The sequence below is a fragment of the Calonectris borealis genome, chromosome 2 (genome assembly GCF_964195595.1).
Source record: "Calonectris borealis chromosome 2, bCalBor7.hap1.2, whole genome shotgun sequence".
Taxonomy (NCBI): domain Eukaryota; kingdom Metazoa; phylum Chordata; class Aves; order Procellariiformes; family Procellariidae; genus Calonectris; species Calonectris borealis.
Window position 1 is genome coordinate 59310970 of NC_134313.1, and position 18497 is coordinate 59329466.

The window sequence follows — 18497 nt, forward strand, 5'->3', positions numbered from 1 at the left end:
CTGGAATCATAGAATCATAGAATCATAAAATCATTAAGGTTGGAAAAGACCTCCAAGATCATCGTGTCCAACCGTCAACCCAACACACCATGCCCACTACACCATGTCCCTAAGGGCCTCATCTACACGTCTTTTAAATACTTCCAGGGATGGTGACTCCACCACTTCCCTGGGCAGCCTGTTTCAAGGCCTGACCACTCTTTCAGTAAAGAAGTTTCTCCTAATGTCCAATCTAAACCTCCCTTGGCGCAACTTGAGGCCATTTCCTCTCGTCCTATCGCTAGTTACTTAGGAGAAGAGACCAACACCCACCTCGCTACAACCTCCCTACAGGTAGTTGTAGAGCATGATGAGGTCTCCCCTCAGCTTCCTCTTCTCCAGGCTAAACAAACCCAGTTCCCTCAGCCGCTCCTCATAAGACTTGTGCTCCAGGCCCTTCATCAGCTTCGTTGCCCTCCTCTGGACACGCTCCAGCACCTCAATGTCCTCCTTGTAGTGAGGGACCCAGAACTGAACACAGTATTCGAGGTGCGGCCTCACCAGGGCCGAGTACAGGGGCACGATCACCTCCCTAGTCCTGCTGGCCACACTATTTCTGATACAGGCCAGGATGCCGTTGGCCTTCTTGGCCACCTGAGCACACTGCTGGCTCATGTTCAGCTGGCTGTCATTCAGCACCCCCAGGTCCTTTTCCTCCGGGCAGCTTTCCAGCCACTCTTCCCCAAGCCTGTAGCGTTGCATGGGGTTGTTGTGGCCAAAGTGCAGGACCCGGCACTTGGCCTTGTTGAACCTCATGCAGTTGGCCTCGGCCCATCGATCCAGCCTGTCCAGGTCCCTCTGAAGTCAATATATATTATATACAGAAGTCAATATATATTATAGGTATCTGAGAAAGAGACTACACAGCCAAATACAACAAGTGAAAATCCATTGTACAGAATTTACAGTGTGTTCCTATGTTAATCTATTTATAGAATGAATCTCATGGACTCAGTCAGATGCAGCATCTAGAGAGAAATCTTTGAAGACATTTAGATGCCTTAAATTTCCAAGAGGTGTTTAGTAGGGGTTTAAAATACATCCAGAAGTAATCCGTAGCAGTTAAGTACATAGTAGGATTTTGAAACACCTAAGTCCCTCTAAAATCCCGAACCAAACCTGTGAAGACTTAAAGAGAATGTGCAGGCTTCTGTAAGCACAGGTTATAATGGCACCTCCACCTCCTAAGTCAGCTGAACTACTAAGTAAACACAAGCACAGATGAAAAGGATTTGAAGGTACATTTACATTCAATGACCAACAAACGGGTGTTGCTTCTTTCAGATCACTAGTAATAAAACACGCAGCAGCTGCAGGTTGATTCAGGTCTGACTGAATATTAGAACATATTTACATACCTATAAAATGTGTACAAGTGAGATGCAAATTCGTTGGGTAAACTGTTGCTCACCTTCATCAAGCACACAGTTCTACAGTCTTACACGTACTTCAGTGGGTTACTTTGTATGTGTGGGAAACTGGCTGAAGTTTTCGCCTCTAAATGGTGTTTGACCAACTGCTGCTCCCAAACAGTAATCAAACCTTTCAAAGATGACAGATACTGGCAGTGCAAAATATACAGCTTTTCAGGAGGCACATGGACTAAAGGCTCCACTGCAATACACTCTCATTGCTTCTTTTACCCCCTCACTGGCCTACCTGTGTCCATTTTTTCCTTCTTACTTTTATTCTCAAAATATCATTTGATTCAGATGATCAAACGGGTTTGATCTACTGCTGGGTTATGTGATTCAAGGCTTATCTTCATGAACAAAAAGGAGCAAAGATGAACAGTGGCAAGTAGGGGAGCCACAATAACATACCCAGAGAAAAGCAGCCTCTGCCCCGCTCCTCCCAGAGAGGGATCAGCCCGGGGGCTGGGTGTGACACCCATCACCACCAGTCAATGGGAGAGGCTTTGTGGGAGAGGGGTTACTGCCTGCAGGGGTATGGGACTCTTTAGGGGGTGGAGGGGAAGAGTATCTTTGGGATTGTACAAGCCGACTTACGGGATGTTTAGAGGAGGAATCAAAGGTGGGGAAAAGAGGGGGATAAAGGTGGTTTGGTATGGAAAAATAAAAGGATACGGGGCTAAAATGGCCTGGTTGGGTGTAAACAGGTTGCTGGGCACTACATCTGCCTGGCTATGCCTTGCACCTGATCACCTCAGTCTGTCCTGTCTTATTAAACTGTATTTGAATTATTTTCCTGGGTGAGAGGAGGTCTATATTCCATGTGTATGTCTGTGTATGGTGGTCTGAGTGCCAGCAATTAGAGATGGGGGCCATAAGTCACAGGGTCCTGTCTGTCTGTAATGGAGCAACTGGAGAGACCAGAGTGCATGCACATTATGTGGATCTGTATGTCAGTGTGTGGTCACTAGTAAACACCAAGCCAGGCTAGCTGGAGAGTAGGGTAAGAAGCTTGGGAATCAAGTTTTGGAGTAAGTCCAGGTAAGATAATGAAGAGACCAGAGGATCTGTGAGGTGGCTACTGGAGGGACCAGGGTGTCCAAGCCAACTACTGGGGAGACTGTGGTGGGGTCTGGGGGTCAGCTATTGGTAAGGTCACAACCCTGGACCAACTACCAGAGAGACTTGTTTGCGTGTTTGTGTCTCTGTGTGAGGCAACTGGGGATCCAGGGGCCAGATATCGAATAGGCTGAATGTCCTAAGACCAGCTAGTGGAAGAAGGAGTTATAGTTTGGAGGGGAGTGTGTGTCTGTGTGTGTGTCTGTGTAGGTCTGAATACTAGCAACTGGAGTGGATCTGTGGGTCTCTGGGGATAACATTTCCAGGTGCCAGCAACCGGGAATACTTTGGATCCAGGTCAGCTACTGAATAGCTGAATAGGATGGGTGTCTAAGACCAGCTACTGGAGGGATCCATATTGTGTAGATGTATACAAACACGTATTTATTTTCCATTAATGGGCTTCTGTCCTGATCAGCCAGAGAGAGAACAGGATGAGGCTGTTACTGCTGTTTGTGTTTGCATGAGTGCTGTGTTTTCTGCCTGTGTCAATCCATGTGTATGTATATGTGTGTGGGGGCGAGTGTGTGTAAGCGTGTGCATGCATATGTGTGGAGGGGTGGTGTATGTGTGTGCATGTGGGTGTGCCTATTGGGAACACACACTCAGCCTTACCACTAGCTGGACCTGGGAACTAACTGAGTTTTAAAAAGTGACATACCAGCAGAAAGTATAGCAAGTTGTTGGCAAGTATGAGCCACACAGCAGTATATGGAAGGATCTGCAAAGTGTGGGAAAAGCCGGGACTGGAAGGCATATTCAAGGACATATAGATTCAAGCAAAGCCCAAGACGATCTCACTAATCAGGCTACTGAAGAAATTACTTGTTCATGGATCTCTTCCAAAAATGCAGATCACACACAGAAGGACATTTATTTGAGTCCTTCAGCAGAGAAAAAGGCACATAGTATCCAGTCCTGCGCTGGTAGCTGCTTGCAAGGCAAACACACTGATCCTCCAGCTGCTTCACTGATGTCAGAAAGACATTTGACTCAGCCTAGCATGGTGTGTGGGGGCTACTCAGAGGTCATTTGCAAGAAGCTGCTAGCCCTACCGGAAAACATTTATAAAAAGGCAAGGTTGGAGCTCAGAGCACACAGTCTAGCTGATATCGGTCATGTCACAGCAACACAAGGGTGGGCAAGAAGGAGGTGACCTCCCAGCCTAGGTACAGATTTTGGGTTATTTAGGGGTTATTTATTGATTGATGGGGGTTATCTCAACTGTGTTCAAGCTGGAGAGAGCACCCAAGATTCTTCTCCCGGAAAGCCCCATCTGGGTCACCTGTGATCAAGCAGATAATGAGGTTCTGTAACTCTGGCCTTAGGGCTGCTCTTGCACAACAGCAGAGATGTGGTCAGGCAGTACAGATGTGCACAGACAGATGAATGCCTCCCACCAGGGCTATATATCAGAATATGCTACGTAGACAATGGCATCGCATGGAAAAGTCACACTGGCATTAAAACAGGCAGCCAAGCTGGGCAGCTTTTCTTTACGTGGGAAACCATGCAACAGCTATCTAAAGGGATCATAAAGGAGACACAGCAGGTGTGGGAACTTGTTTCCTCTCTAGAGGAGAAAGAAAATCTCCCTTTTCATTAAAAATCAAGCTATCCAAACTCTACATATTCCAGGGCATGCTCCGTGTTGTGGTGACATGAGCTTTTAGGAAAGCTGCTCCAGAGACTGCTTGCCTTCCCAGCTACAATTTTCAGGCAGCAGCTTGTTATCTGCTGGCAAAACCACATCAGAAAAGAGCGATACAAAGAAGATGGCCGTTGGCAAGGCATTGAGAAGGTCCACCCATTTCTTTGGATGCTGCCACTTCAGTGAAGGTTGCAATCTGCCCAGCCGACGGGGCAGCAGGCCAAGGAATAACAGGAGAAGGCGATGATGTCCGCCTGCCCACAGCAAGGGCAGGATTCCTTGGTGGGTGAAGATGACGGTCCCACGTTTGCCAAACACGGTTTGGGTGAGAAGCACAGCGGGGATGAGAGCCACTTCTGGGGCAGGAGAACCCTCCGGGACCCTGGTTGCCGATTAGGAAAACGTGAGAGGTTGATGTTACAAAGCGGGGGGCCTCGCCCCCCCGTGACCCGGCGGCGGGGCCGAGACGCCGACGGAGCGAGGGCGGTCCCCAGAGGGGGCGGCCGTTGGCGGAGCGCGCGCGGGGCGCCGGCCGTTGGGCGAGCCGCAGCAGCGACGGGGGGGGTGGGGGGGTGGGCGCGCGCCGCCTCGGAGCCCATAAAGCGCCGCCCGGTCGGCCGGCACCGCGCATAGCCGGGTTGGGCGGCGGGAGAGGCGAGGCGAGGATCGCCATGAGGGAGATCGTGCACATCCAGGCGGGCCAGTGTGGAAACCAGATCGGGACCAAGGTGAGCCTGAGGGGAGCCGGGGCCGCCGCCGCTGCCTGCCCGCCGCTTGCGGAGCCTCGAAGCGCCTGGGGAACGCGCCCGGCCGCTTTTCCAGGCTGTTTCGTCCGGCGGGGCCGGGTTCTGCCAGCCGCCCCCCACCGCCGTCCCGTGCCCCGAGCGAGCCGCTGTCGAGAGGCGCCGGGCGCGCGCGGGCCGCGGGGCACCGCGCATCTCGCCTCTCCCGCTGACCATAAAAGGCTTTGGGAAGTACCGAAACCAAACAAGACTTTTAAAATTTTTTTTTTTTTTAATTATTTTTGTTTAAACTGGCCAGGCCGCGGCTCAAAAGCGGGCAAGGGCGGCAAGAAGTCCGAGCAGCCCCCTCCAAATACTGAAACGCCGCAGCCCGCCCGGGGGAGCAGTTGGGCGGCCGCCGTTTGTCCGTTGGGTTTAAATCCTGGTGCCTGCCCAGCCCTGCCTGCCGCCCCGTCCCGTCCCGTCCCGGGCAGGGAGGGGCGGCGGGCACGCCAGGAATCCGGCAGCTGCCGCCGGGCCGAGCCGCGCCGCGGGGCCGCCGCCCCCCCGCCCGCGATGGGGCTGGGGTGCTGGGCAGGGCCCCCGGTGCTCCGCAGGGGAGTCCCCAACCCACTTTTCTTTTTCCTCCCTTAGTTTTGGGAAGTGATAAGTGATGAGCATGGCATTGACCCAGCCGGAGGCTATGTCGGTGACTCAGCGCTGCAGCTGGAAAGGATCAATGTCTACTATAATGAATCATCGTGTAAGTGTGGGGCGGGGAGGGGTGCGGGAGAGGGGACTCCGTGGGAAGGCGCACAGAAATCTGGGAGTGAACGGGTTTGTGAAGCTGTATTACACATCTGGTCACGCTCCTCGCGTGCCATCAGCCCCTCAGCAGATCCCAGTTCACCCCATTATATACAGAAAAGATTATCTACTTTCTTATAAACTGGTAACTGGGTGTTACCTCCCCAAGCAGAAAGAAATGGCACAAGGGGCTGTCCTTAGGGTCTGGAGGTGGGAGTTTGTTTATTATTTAACACTATGCTAGGCATTTGGTCTTTTAACGTATGATTATTTCATTAGATGTGTCTTATCAATTGCCCCAAATTAAACTGTTGGTTATATGAGCTTGCATCTGTAGTCTCTGATTTCACAACTGAGAGGGTTGGGCCACAGGTAATGGACAACTCAACGGTGATTGAGAAATAAGATGCCAAAGGCGCCCAAATCCTCTGAGTCAGTCTGGGGTTGAAAGGTGTTGACAGTGTAAAATGGGGATCAGGAGTCCTTTGGTCTATTGACATGAACCTGCAAGTGCAAATGTTTCATCTTTTGTCCAGCTCAGGTTAATTCATATTATTTACCTGAGCTTCCTTGAACAATTTCAACTGGATACGGATTCTTTATTTTGTCCTTTGTGGCAGATGTGCTAACTACTACTGTTTGCCACCTACACCAAGTAGCTCTTTCAGTAGAGGTGAATCCTTCAAGCATAAACACTTGTGAGATGTATTAGGATCATTTGAACATAAATCCTTCCCTCACCCCATTATTCACAGAAAAGATTGTCTACTTTCATGTAAAGAACATGTCAACCATTTTTTTTCTAATCAGAAACTTTCCTCCCTCATATATATTGCTAAAAAAGAGCTTACAAAATGCAATATATCATCTGTAGGACCCAAAAGATGTCAAGTCTGTTTTTCAAGCAGAACTGATTTGTTCCTATGGTGCTGGGTTTTTTCATCACCATGACTTCCTGTATAGGAAATATTTATATATGTACAATCTATATTAGACTAATAATATGAGACATAATGTATTTGTGTATTGAGAGCCATAACTGTGTTAGCTTATTTCAGAACATTAAGGCATGCTTACTTTTTATTGTAGCCCAGAAATTCGTACCAAGAGCAGTCTTAGTGGACTTGGAGCCAGGAACCATGGATAGTGTGCGATCTGGTCCTTTTGGTCAGCTCTTTCGGCCTGATAATTTCATCTTTGGTATGTGGATGTCACTTTTTAAAAAACAAAACTGTCCAACAGGTGTTTGATTACCAAGTGAATGGTCAAAAAGCATTTAAGCTCCCTGTTCCAAAGTGATCATTAATAGTGAGAAATCCTAATAGCTGAACAATACAATTCCAATTATCTGTAAGTCAGCTAAAAAATCCCGTTAACTGAAAAAGTCATTCTTCTGTTAATTATTCCTTCAATTAGCAAACTACTGAAAGTTTCCTATGGTATTCAGATAAAGTACATTTGCTTTCCATGTATATGAACTCCAGAGAAATCCCGAGACCACTTCTTCATGAGAAAATGCATGGAAATTCTGCAGAAAATGGAGGGGCGGGGGAGAACCTCAACCACAAACCAACCAGACTACTCTTCACTTGAATTCACATTAAATGCTTGAGCATTAAATTGTTTATAAGCTGTGTAATTCAACTTTTTCAGCAGATGCTTACAGTGTAGTAAACAGTGGAGAAAGACCAACTGTAATATGGAAAGCATTGTCATATATAGCCAGTTACTGGGTTATTTTCCAACATAATGAGGAACAGTCTGAGAGCATGCGGGAAACTTCTGGTTTTGCAGTGTTCTTGCAGAGGGTTGTTCTAGCCTTTACTGTTTCACTTTGGACTTCTGTAGTACTTTCCATCTAAGCTTAAAAATGCACATTACCAGGATTAAATTTCATAGCATCCTTACAAAGTACAGAAGCATTATTGGTCCCTTTGCACTAAAGGAGAAACAGCGTGTGAAAGATAAGTGATCCACTTGCTGAAACAGGAAGTCTGAATGAAAGCTACAATGAGAACTCTCGTGTCCTTTTGGTTTCCAAGTCTGCAGTAGCCACAAAACACATTTCCTCCTGCCAAGGCAAGCTTAGGTTGCAACTTAATTTGGTATATTGTGTTAACATAGGGAAGGAACAATGCCAGGGACACACAGGGAAAAGATAAACATTGTTTGGGTGGTATAAAACAAACTTAAGCCTGGGTTGTTGCTGTTGAGGTGAGGAGTAAGAAGCCATACAGAGTTACTTCAACCCTTTGACTGACTTAAAACTTTCAATGCTGTCCCTATTGTTCTCCTGTATAGTCCATGGCAGCGATGTTAACGGTCTCTTTCAAAGGAATTTTAAGTTACAACATGTAGAAGTAAGCTTGGGGAGAAAAGCCATAGACATAGGCAGCTTTATGAAGTATGTTTCTATATTTAGGTTTCTCCTTTCACTCCCTCTCTCCTGCATGAACCACACAAGCCCTCTGAAAGTGAATTTACCTGACCTATGGAAATACCTGAACTGGAACTTTACAGTTTGGCATATCACCAGTAAAACCAGAGCAAAATCAATTCAGTGTCTTCAACAATAGTCCAGTTCACTGTACTCCCTTCCTGCCAAACTAACAATGAACCAACAGCATGTGATCAACTCGTATCTGACAGAGGCCTGCCAGCATCAGGCACTGTTCTCCCAACCTGCTGAATAATGCAGAAAGGCTGCCTGAGCGCTGAAGTAATGATCTTCTGTGTCAAAAGCCAACAAAGCATTTTGTTTTCTCTTTTAAAAATCTGGCCTGGGCCCACAAAGGATTTTGTGGCAGAAGCTGGCAGTTCCATACTTGCTGTACCCCAGGCTGTTAGGGCTTATTCTGATGGAGATATTTTCTGCCTCTGCTTGTATATGCCTGCATGTGCCCATGTCTCCATAGCAAGTAACCGTGGACCATCAATCAGGATTTCATTCAAGTATATTGAGTACGTGATCACACACTCCAGATACAGCAATTTTAGCTCAGACCAGCAGGAGATTGAGATGGACACAAAACAGTCCTTGTGCTTTAATGCTTGTGTTGACAAGGTAGTGATCTAAAAGGTGAAGAAGAGCAAGAGGAATTATCTCACTGTACGAGAGCAGCAGGTCTCCTGGCCTTTCAACCGTATATGATTGCCCACCAGGAGCTGCTTTGAACTCCCATGTATCTTCTCTTGTTAACCAGTTTTCATTTGTACATTTTCGCATCTGTCATTCTTTTCTTGTGTACACCTTTGCTAGCTTTGCTGCATGGATACTACCCCAATTTAAGTTGTCTTAACTGGTAGGGGCAACCAGTTAGGGGTTGTTAGCCAGTCAAAGGAGCTGTCCTTCCCCCTCTAAATTATACTATGTGTTCTGCACCAAGGTGGTTCATACTGGGCTTCTAAGCATTAGTGTGCAAGCTACTCATCTCTCTTCCCAGGTTTGCCTTTTATTTCAAGCAATGAAGAGAGGGAAGGAGTGAAAGAAGATTGCAGGAAATAGTTGCCATTTTAGGGATTAAACAATAAATTGACCATTAGACAAATGGCTTCTATGCATGTGCAGCTCAACCTCAGCCACCTACAATGCATTAGAGAAAGAAACAGTGGTAGGAGGATCTGAGGGTACTAAGAATGCAGGGAAGTTGTGGGATTGCTTTGTAGACTTCCTTTAGGTCTTGGCAAATGCACAGTGAGAAAAGGCAGATGCAGGATGCTAGAGATGGGCTGTGTACAATGCAGAGTTTCCAGGATTGGCAAAAGATCTTCCAAGTCCTGATTTTTGTGGTCACAAAAAAGGCTCATTTTCCACCTAGAGATTTATTCCTGGTGAAATTTGATTATTTTATGTGTTTGTCTAGGATTTTCAGAGGTCTGGTAGGCACCTTATAAGTGGAGGGCATCCAGTAGGGTTTCACAGGATCATGATCAAAATTTCCAGGTGTGTGGCAGCCTTGTCAGAGCCATGGCACCTCCAGACTGTGCTGTATTGTCATGGGTAAGAAGTTTGGAGCTTCCAGGGCTATTTGGACATGTTCTGTGTGGTGGTGGTGGTCTTACAGTGCTATAGAGCCAGTGGGCCTGGAAGTATCAGATTACTGGCCATATACGTGTGCGCAGCAGGAAATCTCAAATGAAGATGTCGGAGACCCTCAGCAGGGGGCTGATTAGTGGACGAAGTGCAGTGTTACCACGGGAGCAGCCGATAGTTGTGGGCTGGAGGGAAGCCATTAGTATTGGTGTAGGCAGCGCGGCTACAGTTCCACTCAGCAGTTTAAATACAAAGGTTGTATTAGTGCAACAGAGAGAGGTGGTAGTAGTCATGTGGGCATTCAGGAGTTTGTGTGACTCAGATTAAGGCTGAGGGAGTCTAGTGCACTGGAGGGCTGTGCTAGGCATTTTACCTCCTAACTCAATTTGCAAACTAAGCAAAAGCAAGTAAAATCAGTCTCTACTGATTCGTTTTTTCCCCCGTGAAAATACAATTTCCACATTTGTGAGAGTAATTGCCATTCTCCTCTTACCTTGTTCTTTGTTCCTATTCTCCATTCTCTCCTTATCTCACTGCCCACGGAAGAAGGGCGATCTGATGTTTACAGAAGGGGCAATCTATAAAATAAAGTCCTAAACTCAGAATTTAGCTTTGTTAGGATCCTTCTGCATCTTGGAGTGATGTCTGCTTGTTAGCGTGCGTCCTGATGTGCTGCCCTATCTGTAGTAGGGCATCTGCTCAAGCAGACTGCAGATCGTTACAAACGTATTTAATTCTGGAAGGATATTACTTTGTGCTTTGCCCAGCTGGACAGGAAGTGCTGAGCTCCGTAGGTTCAAAGAGAGAAAAATATAGCAACGTATAGAACAATGCATTAACTAACCAAATACATCATGAGGAAACCAAGCATTTATTCAGTGAAAATAAAGTGCATCATATTTAAACAATATCCCAGCAAGCAGTTTCCCTGATTCATATGTTCGGCACCAACACAGTGTACTGGGAACTGAAACGAGACATGGTAATAGGAAGGAAGGGGAAGGTCTTGGAGAACAACGCAGAAGCTGACAGCCCTATACCTAGTTCTGAAACTATTGCTCTTTCTGAATACCGCTCACAAGAGTACCACTAAGTGAGTTCAGTGGCACAATGTATGTATGTGGTAGTGGCTGTGAGGAACAGGAGTATTAAAAAACTGTTCCCCCATTTAATTGTCCTTGTTATCTAAGTCATAACAAAATAGTGACATAGCAAAGGATCCAGACTGTCCATCTTAATAAACTGAGTGGCACATAAAAGGAAAATGGAAGCTTTGGGGAGAAAATAAGGGGCTCGTGAAATGTCAGTAATCCAATTTTGCAAGTTGCTTTGCAGATCCTGAAGAATAGTGAGTTTATAGGGAAACCAGTAAAAGCTACGTTTTCGAAATAACATTCTTGAAGCTTCTGTCAATCAGTATTTTCATTCAGGCTAGGTTACCATGAATTAAAAAAGCTATACTTCTTGATGTAACAAGTAAAATAGGACTTCTGAAGCCCAGCTTTACCCTTGAATGACAACAATGCCTCTGTGTCTCATGGCAACAGTCCAAGAACCTTTCATTTAGAAATGTATATCTGTGATTTAGCTTTGTATATGTCATGGTCCTTATAAACAGAGAGTATTTAAATATTAAACAGTCATCTTGTGTTTATGCAATAAGTAGGATTGGGAGTGTGAAAGCTTTCAAAACAAGGAGTCAAGGCCATCTTTGCATTTATGGAAGGTTAAATACCAAAAAAAGAAAAAAAACACCCAAAAGCATAAATGAAAACTACCAGGGATTTGAGGCAAAAGGAGACTATATAAAAAGTTTATGTTTATACTTCCAAAGATATTTGTAGGCAAAACTGAAGAACACAGTTACCTCCCTGACAGATTTATAGCAGCTTTTGTTACAGATGTGAATCCATTTAGCATGCAAATACCAAACCTTACCATAATTTTGTATATTTTCTTTCCCTATTTTATGTTATTTTAGGACAAACTGGTGCAGGAAACAACTGGGCTAAAGGACACTATACAGAAGGGGCAGAGTTGGTCGACTCTGTACTTGATGTAGTAAGAAAAGAGTGCGAACACTGCGATTGCTTGCAAGGATTTCAGCTCACTCATTCCCTGGGAGGAGGGACAGGGTCTGGCATGGGAACCCTACTTATCAGCAAGATACGAGAGGAGTATCCGGACAGGATAATGAATACCTTTAGTGTCATGCCCTCTCCAAAGGTTTCTGATACAGTGGTGGAGCCTTATAATGCTACACTCTCGGTCCACCAACTGGTTGAAAATACAGATGAAACCTACTGCATTGACAATGAGGCTTTGTATGACATTTGCTTCCGCACCCTGAAGCTCACCACTCCAACATATGGTGATTTAAACCACTTGGTTTCTGCTACCATGAGTGGGGTAACTACATCCCTGCGTTTTCCAGGCCAACTAAACGCTGACCTCCGGAAGCTGGCAGTAAATATGGTCCCTTTCCCACGCCTTCACTTTTTCATGCCAGGCTTCGCTCCTTTGACAGCCCGAGGCAGCCAACAATACCGAGCACTCACCGTTCCAGAGCTCACCCAGCAGATGTTTGATGCCAAAAATATGATGGCAGCCTGTGACCCAAGACATGGCCGATATTTGACAGTGGCTACCGTCTTCCGCGGTCCCATGTCCATGAAGGAAGTTGATGAGCAGATGTTGGCCATCCAGAACAAGAACAGCAGTTACTTTGTGGAGTGGATCCCAAATAATGTCAAGGTGGCAGTGTGTGACATACCTCCTCGTGGCCTCAAGATGGCTTCCACATTCATTGGCAACAGTACTGCTATTCAAGAACTCTTCAAAAGGATCTCAGAGCAGTTTTCAGCCATGTTCAGGAGAAAGGCCTTCCTCCACTGGTTCACAGGAGAAGGGATGGATGAAATGGAATTTACAGAAGCAGAAAGCAACATGAATGATCTGGTTTCAGAGTATCAGCAATACCAAGAAGCAACAGCAAATGATGGAGAGGAAGCATTTGAAGATGATGAAGAAGAAATCAATGAATGAAGAAATCAATGAATGAAGAAATTAGGTGCGCTATTTTCCAGGCCAAATTCTCAAATCTGGATTTCTAATAATTAGGCTTATAAATCCATATTTAGGCTTAAAAAAAAAAAAAAAAGAAAAAGGAGCATGAGTCTCAGATGTTAGAGGTGCTCTTCAGAGTCCATTGAGTTCACTGAGAACGGAGGACATTCAGCATTTCTGGAAATCAAGCCATTTCTATTCATGAGACAAACATAGGCATTCAGTTAAGACTTTGGGCTAAGAGTCTGAACACAGAGATTACTAGGTTGGGATCTTTTTTTTCCAAACAAAGTTTGTCATCCCTAAAGTTGTACAAGAGAAGAAGTAAAATAGGCCTGAAAATCTACAAAATAGAGCTGCACTATTTTCATCCAATTATGAGTAAGAAAATCTTGTGGGCTTGAAGTATTCATTCTGTACCGAATGTACAATACTGAACTGCCATCAACAAAATTTATTCATAATAAAAAGAAGAAAAAGTTTTTAGCTATTCTGTACAGTAACTGTTAACAGTGATATTTGACTCCAGTCCTCTAAAAACAAAATAAAAAAAGATTAGTATCCTCTCAAGCAAAAGTGTTTTGGGCAGTCAATGCTATATAAATATCCAGTGAGCTGCAGGCCAGAGACTGGATTTATGCTATGTGATTTCATCACTTCCTGCTGAATAACCACAGATTATATATATGAAATCTATCCATTTGTGATGTGTTCTTTAAGGACCTTTGGGGTTTAAAGTGGCAATATCTTGCTGGTCCCGTGTTTTTCTGGCTATCAGCAGTTACTGGTGCTATTCCTATCTCCCTTCCGCCTAGCCCATATAGCTGAAATTCAGATGCTCCACAGAACATGGTGGGAGAGGGGACATGCATAGGCTATGTGTCAATGTATCTCACTACCTTGGTTTGTAAGTTCACCACATCTGTAGATGCTATGGATGTCTTGTTACCAAGGTAGGTTAAAATCACTGGACAGATTAAGGTTAAAGGTACAAATAAAAGTATTTATCCACAATATTCAAAACAGCTGGCAAAATGAAAGGCGAACAACAGTTTATCTGCTTATACTAAAGCTGAAACAGAAAGGTCTCTCTCTTACCCAGCTGACTTGCCGCCTTGAGAAAGTGACTGTTGGGCATTCGCTCTTTGTGCGTGCTTTATGTTTCTGCTTGTATCAATTAAACAGCCCTTCTCCATTAGCGAGCCTCTACCAGAGAACACTCTGTCTACATGGAGTCTCTTATTTAGGTCAGTTTCTAGGCAACAAAACAAGCAAACAAAGGAGAAACTGTCAGGAAATCCAAACTTAAAATGTTTCAGGAACTCTTTGCTCTTTTTCTTCTTGCCTTCAGAAGCACTTTCTAAGCAAATTCTTGCTCAATACTTAAAAAGGCACTTTACAAACACAGTGTAATTTCCAAAGATCCATTGCTCCTAACAAGATGATGTTATGTTTTGTTAGTTTGGGATTCAGGGAATGAGACAGCATTTTATAAAGAATATGAACCAGGCAACTGTTAATCACGTAAGCTGAAGCTGTCCGCCCAATTTTATTCGACACAGAAATGGAACTAAACTAGTGTTGTGGTTTAACCCAGCAGGCAGCCAAACACCGCACAGCCACTTGCTCACCCCCCCTCCCCTGTCCCGCAGTGGGATGGGGAAGAGAATTGAAAAAAAAAAAGTAAAATTTGTGGATTGAGATAAAGACAGTTTAATAGAACAGGAAACAAAGGGAGGAGGACGATGATGATGATGATGATGATAATAATAATAATAATAGAATATACAAAGTGAGTGATGCGCAGTGCAATTGCTCACAACCTGCTGACCGATAACTAAGTAGCAATCGCTCCTTCCTGGACTACGCCTCCTATTTATATACTGAGCATGACGTCATATGGTATGGACTACCTCGTTGGCCAGTTGGATCAGCTGTCCTGGCTATGCTCCCTCCCAGCTTCTTGTGCACCTGGCAGAGCATGGGAAGCTGAAAAGTCCTTGACCAATAGGCTACTTAGCAACAACTAAAAAACATCCGTGTGTTATCAACATTCTTCTCATACTAAATCCAAAACACAGCACTAGGAAGGAATTTAACTCTATCCCAGCCGAAATGAGGACAACTAGTCTTAATCAAGTACAAGTTTTTTATATAAAGTGACTTCGTGGGTTGAGACAGACAGTCGGAACATACTAACTGGCTTTGGCATAGGTGTATTGGCAGAGATTGGGGGCCTGGCTGATTATCTTTTGAAGGGCCATGATGGAATCAGCAAATTCACAGGGCCACGTTCTTTGCAATGGCAAGTGATGCCTAAAAAATTCATATGAATAGCAATAGAGCACTTTGCTATATGAATTGCAATAGAGCAATATGCATTTTGTAAATGTTGCAAAATGTTATGGCTATGTATCATGGCATGAGATTAAGCTAAAACACCATATGCGTTAAAGAGAAATTAGCATTTAGTGCAATACAAAGTAAAATCCATGGGGAATAAAACCATGAAACTGAGAGGTTTAGTTGACACTTTGTAACTGACAGGCTATTAGCTTCAAGAGGGAAGAGAATGTGTTACAAGCACAGAGCCTGCCATCATACAGCTGTGGCACAGACTTTTCAATTAAAGCACTATCATAGCTTCTGAATGAAGTAGAACCAGCCATCTTACATCTTGTAGAACTGAATTTTGTTGTAATACAGAATTTGTAACTAGGTCCCAGCCATAAATTCTGATATTACTGTGAAAAAAAAAAGTTAATACTTTAAAAATGCCAGGAATCTTGGAGTTCTTAAGTACTTGAGTTATTCACTTGGTGAACCAGCCTGTTTATTGCTTTTCATACACTGACTCAAAATCCAGAATATAGACTCTGAGCCTGTGGAATCCAGACCTAAACACCTCCTTTGACTCTTAGCCATTCTTTCACATGTGTTCACTTGCAACTGTTTGATGTGTGTTTCTAGAATGTGTGGAGGGGGGAGGCAAACTAATGCCCTCTTTAGAAAAAAAAGGAGGCAGCTCTTCCATTTGATCTTAGGGGAAGAAAAAACCCAACCCACCGAAATGAACCCAGGAACCTGTAGTAGGAACATCGTCAGAGGACCAGCTTGCACGTAAGCAGTAAGAAAGCCATGGGAAGCACAAATGCTTCCTGTCCCTCTTCAGTCAACCAACTCCAACCATCTTCCTTTCCTGACATAAAACTGAAAATTGTTTTAGTAACAGGTTTGGTGAACAATTCTTTCAGTTGCGCTTCCTTTCAAATAGCTTCCTGCCTTTTCCTTGGAAACTTCTCTTTTATTTTGAAACCTACCTGCTGAGTCCCACCTAGCTTTGTTCCTCTTCTTTCCACATTCCTCACCTGTGTGTTTTTCATTTTCCCCCTAGTTTTTCAACCTAGTCTCTTGCACCTTTTCTTTCTGTGCCTAGCCCACCTTCATTTTCTCTCCTTTTTACTGCTTTGCACCTGGCTACAGAGAAATACATAGAGGCAGGCTGCCAGGATAAGCCAGACCTAAGAAGGCCTAGAAACACAGCTCCCAGTACCGCCCAGACACAATCATCTCTGCCAACACTAGGATGAGGGAGAAAACAGCAACCTACACCACTGACACCACTTGAAAACAGGGAGTGGGCGAGGTGTGCCATGGGAAGGAGGTGTGATGTCAGGACAGAAACAGGAACCTAACCTGATGGGCCAGCTCCTTCGCAAAGTCGCTCTGGACAAAGCCAGCAAGGAACCGGGCAGACCCTCAGTTTACAGACATGACAGTCCCTGCGCAGGCTACCTTAACCAAGCCACCGTAGGCTCTTGATTTCTCTGCATCCCAAGATTACTCCTCTGTTTCTTCTCTTGCATTTACAACTCCTTAGGAAAAGGTGGTCACCTCCTGGGAACAGGGTCAGGCTGGGAAAGAGGGTCTAGACCTGCTCCTTCTCCCAGCATTGGGAGAAGCAGGGAACTCAGTGGCTGCCTCCCTGCTGTAGGAGCCCCTACCAGTTGAAGCAGCACTGCTCAAGGTGTTTGCAACAAAAATTAATCTGGCCTTATTGGCAGCCACAGCATAGACTAAACTTGATTTTCTTGATTTATGTTAAATCACCTTAAGGCTTAAATTTGTGAGTAGGAGGCAGCTAACAGTCCTCTTTAAAGAAGCAGGTTGGGTAAACAGCTTCCCCCCCGTATCTTTGTTTTGATTCCAAAATCCCAACACAGTCAACTTCTGCCACTTTTAGCACAAAATATTAAGACTTACTGAGGTAAGACTACACAAAGCAAGTTAATGCCTCTAAAATAGGGGCAAAGGGACTTGCCTCTCCTTTACATTACCATATGCTTATTAATTGCATGCTGCAACTAAACAAGAGTGAAATTTAAAAGCAGGCAGCACAAACAGGGAGTAAGAAAACATTTCCTGGAGAGGAGATGATTCTTTTACAGTCTGGTAGTGCCATTGTGAAGAGTTAGGTTAGGGGTTTTTTGGGGGGTGGTTGGTTGTGGTTTGTGTTTTTTGTTGTTGTTTTTGGTTTTTTTTTTTAATAAGGAATGAGGATATGCAGAATTCTGACCTTTATGACATAAGCACATTTAGTCCTCAGCACTGGCTACAAATTGCCTATTCCAACCAAGAAGTGTTCAGCTAAATGGGAGGGGAAAAAATAGAACAAACAAGGCAATAATACAGGATACATGTAAGGTACAGCACTAGACCACATGCACAGAAATCAGTCACTACTTTACTGTGTGTGCAAGACTAAGTTCTATAAAACCAGTTTACTATTGCAATAAATAATTCTAAACCTTGACTCCAATAATAAAGGAACTCAAGTTTAGTTTTATTCAGGATGCTTTCCTGTTTATCATTCATTCTACAACAACAAATCCAAGAGGGATACACAGAAGTGTTGTTTAACAACTAAAAATGCCCAGTAAATATGCTCTAAATTGCTGTATTTGCTGTTTCCCTTGTTCTTCTTCCTGTAACACTGTAAAGCCAGGCAACATCAGAGATGGCAACAGCTTCATCATGAAGAAAAAAACCATAATCCCAAAAGAGTAATTTCCATAAACAATTTACTTCAAATAACTCGAGCAAAGAGCTTGTGTCTGACCTTTCAGAGACAGCGTTTTCTTTTGTCATCCTACTGCTTTCCGGAATGTTGCAACATACAGATGGAATCAATCACTAGTTATTCCCCTAACCTGCCTTCCCAGTCATAAGCCTTAAAGGATTTTTTGTCCAGCAGAGAAGCTTGGTTCATTCTCCTTCCCCACTTAACCACCACCCCACCCCCTCTCTTCTTCTGGGATAGGGACACCATCAGTTTATTTTTGAACAGCTGAATTCTCCAGCTAAGAAATCCTTAGCATGCAGCAAACAACCAGAAGCAGATGACTATAGTAAGACAACTATATTCAACTAAGCAAAGGAAAAAAAAAAAAATAGCTTTAGGTTAAGCAAACCAATATGAAACTCTGACAATCTGATTTAGCACCTTTGGATTTGGCTGCTGGTTTTGGTATTTGTGAACACAATCTTGCTACCCTAATTTAACAAAATCTTATGCTTAAGAGAAAGTTTTGTATTGATCTGAATTCTATACCAAGAAACCAGCAAAAAAAAAAAAAGGACAAGCTATG

The 18497-nt window shown here is 44.4% G+C and overlaps 1 protein-coding gene across 1 annotated transcript; it reads left to right on the top strand.

Annotated features, from left to right (window-relative positions):
- The first annotated feature begins 4748 nt into the window (after positions 1 to 4748).
- On the top strand, positions 4749 to 12949 carry TUBB6 (tubulin beta 6 class V). The gene is made up of 4 exons (XM_075142124.1): positions 4749 to 4949; positions 5598 to 5706; positions 6840 to 6950; positions 11765 to 12949. The coding sequence occupies exons 1-4, from the start codon at positions 4893 to 4895 to the stop codon at positions 12826 to 12828; spliced, it is 1341 nt and encodes a 446-aa protein (XP_074998225.1). The 5' UTR covers positions 4749 to 4892; the 3' UTR covers positions 12829 to 12949.
- The last annotated feature ends 5548 nt before the right edge of the window (positions 12950 to 18497 follow it).